At 50.4% G+C, this 1,562-nt stretch overlaps 1 protein-coding gene across 1 annotated transcript in view; it reads left to right on the top strand.

Moving 5' to 3' along the window:
• Window positions 1–418: 418 nt before the first annotated feature.
• LOC104274235 (estradiol 17-beta-dehydrogenase 11-like) overlaps window positions 419–1,562 on the top strand; it is a gene marked incomplete at both ends in the record, with an annotated part of 3,174 nt that continues 2,030 nt past the window's right edge. The window contains 2 exon segments of the mRNA XM_009869799.1: window positions 419–443; window positions 446–588. Coding sequence (XP_009868101.1) covers window positions 419–443; window positions 446–588 — 168 coding nt within the window.

Here is a 1,562-nt window from a genome sequence, read left to right as displayed (position 1 = left end):
AAGACTCATCCTCTTTTGGGAGGCTTTGGCATTTCACTCCTTGCTGCCAAGTTTGCTGTTTAGACTTCCAGCTCCTGAAGGAATTTCTACCTCTTAGTTTCCTGAAGAGCCCACAGACAACACCAGGGACGTATGAAACATTTTGTTGTAGAGGATCTGCTCGAGCTGGCTCTGTACACCCATAGGCCCAAGAGTGACTATACAGAGCATACTGTGTCTGTGGGCAGTATGTGGAAGAGTTCAAAATATTGGCAGTAATAAAGGGAGAAGCATCAAACTAAACCCCCGATCTCACAGTACTACTGCTCAGGTGCTTCCACATCTGGAAACGTGGCATGATCTTCCTAAAAGAAAGAACGTTAAGAATGATACGAATTGTTGCTCATCTTCCACAGCCTTGCATTTTTTTCTGATAAAGAATGACGCAGACCTTTCTGTTTTTTCTCCATCCAAAAGGTGAAAAAGGACATTGGGGATGTCTCCATCCTGGTGAATAATGCTGGTGTCATTACAGCTGCTGACCTGCTCTCGACTCAGGACCACCAAATTGAAAGAATGTTTGATGTCAACATCCTTGCTCATATGTGGGTAAGGGCCACTACCATCTTCCTGCCTCTGTGTTCTTGGGGGCGTTGTGGAGAAGGCATATTTAGACTAAGAATTATTTTCAGCTACCAGTGAATCACAAAAATGTTTCTCAGACGTGTATAGTGCAAGGACACCCAGCATGACTGCTGGGAACTTGATAAACTCTTGCTCCTCTGAGCATCGCCCAATTTATTCATTCTCTCTTTTCTCTGCATGAGCTGCCCAGTAACGGCTTCATCCGAGGGTGAGCTGGTCTCTGTCAGAGGTGATTTAGGGTCCGTCTTCACATCAGGTAGTTTGGGCACCCACAACTGAGCGATGAGACCCTGCAAGTAGAGGATAGACCTGTTAAATGTAGAAAGGAAAGGTTTTGTCAGGTGACCCCACCAAAGGCAGGCAGCACGTGGCTCGATTGGCCAGGGAGGCCAGAGTCAGGCAGAGCAGGCGAGGGCCAGCCCCACAGCCCCCAGCCCCCTGAGCCCTCCCTGACTGTCCCCACCAGCCTGGCTGAGCTCCCTGGGTGCTCCTCCCCTTGTGGTTTGTACCTCCTGCGTCACCACCTCCCCTCCTGGCTCCTTGAGCTACTTCCAAGCCCTTCTTCCAACAGTCCTGCCTCTCCTGGGGGTTTCTACCTCTCTCAGGTCTCTGCGGACTTTCTCACCGCTTTCTCCCAGCAGTCAGAGCTGAGGTGCCACAGCTGGGCCCTACCAGAGCTGGGCCCCAAAGGTCCTGTGGAACGGCAGCTGGCAGCAGGGCTTAGGGAGTGGGAGGTTTCAGCTGTTCAGGACTTGTTGTTTGTGGCAGAAGAGAAGGGATGCCGCAGATTGACCAGTGTTTTACTGTACGTGCTGGGGTGAGACCCTGGCAGTTTTGCTGACGACACCTGAAAAAGCATCATAGGACAGATGTTAGAATCAGTTCCTGTCTGCAGCCAACTTCTGAAGCATTCCCTATTTGGAAAACAGGTTGCCTGT

This window comes from Apaloderma vittatum, unplaced genomic scaffold, assembly GCF_000703405.1.
Source record: "Apaloderma vittatum isolate BGI_N311 unplaced genomic scaffold, ASM70340v1 scaffold36565, whole genome shotgun sequence".
Classification (NCBI taxonomy): Eukaryota; Metazoa; Chordata; class Aves; order Trogoniformes; family Trogonidae; genus Apaloderma; species Apaloderma vittatum.
The sequence above is the reverse complement of the archived record's forward strand: the minus strand, read 5'-3'. Positions and strand labels throughout refer to the sequence as shown.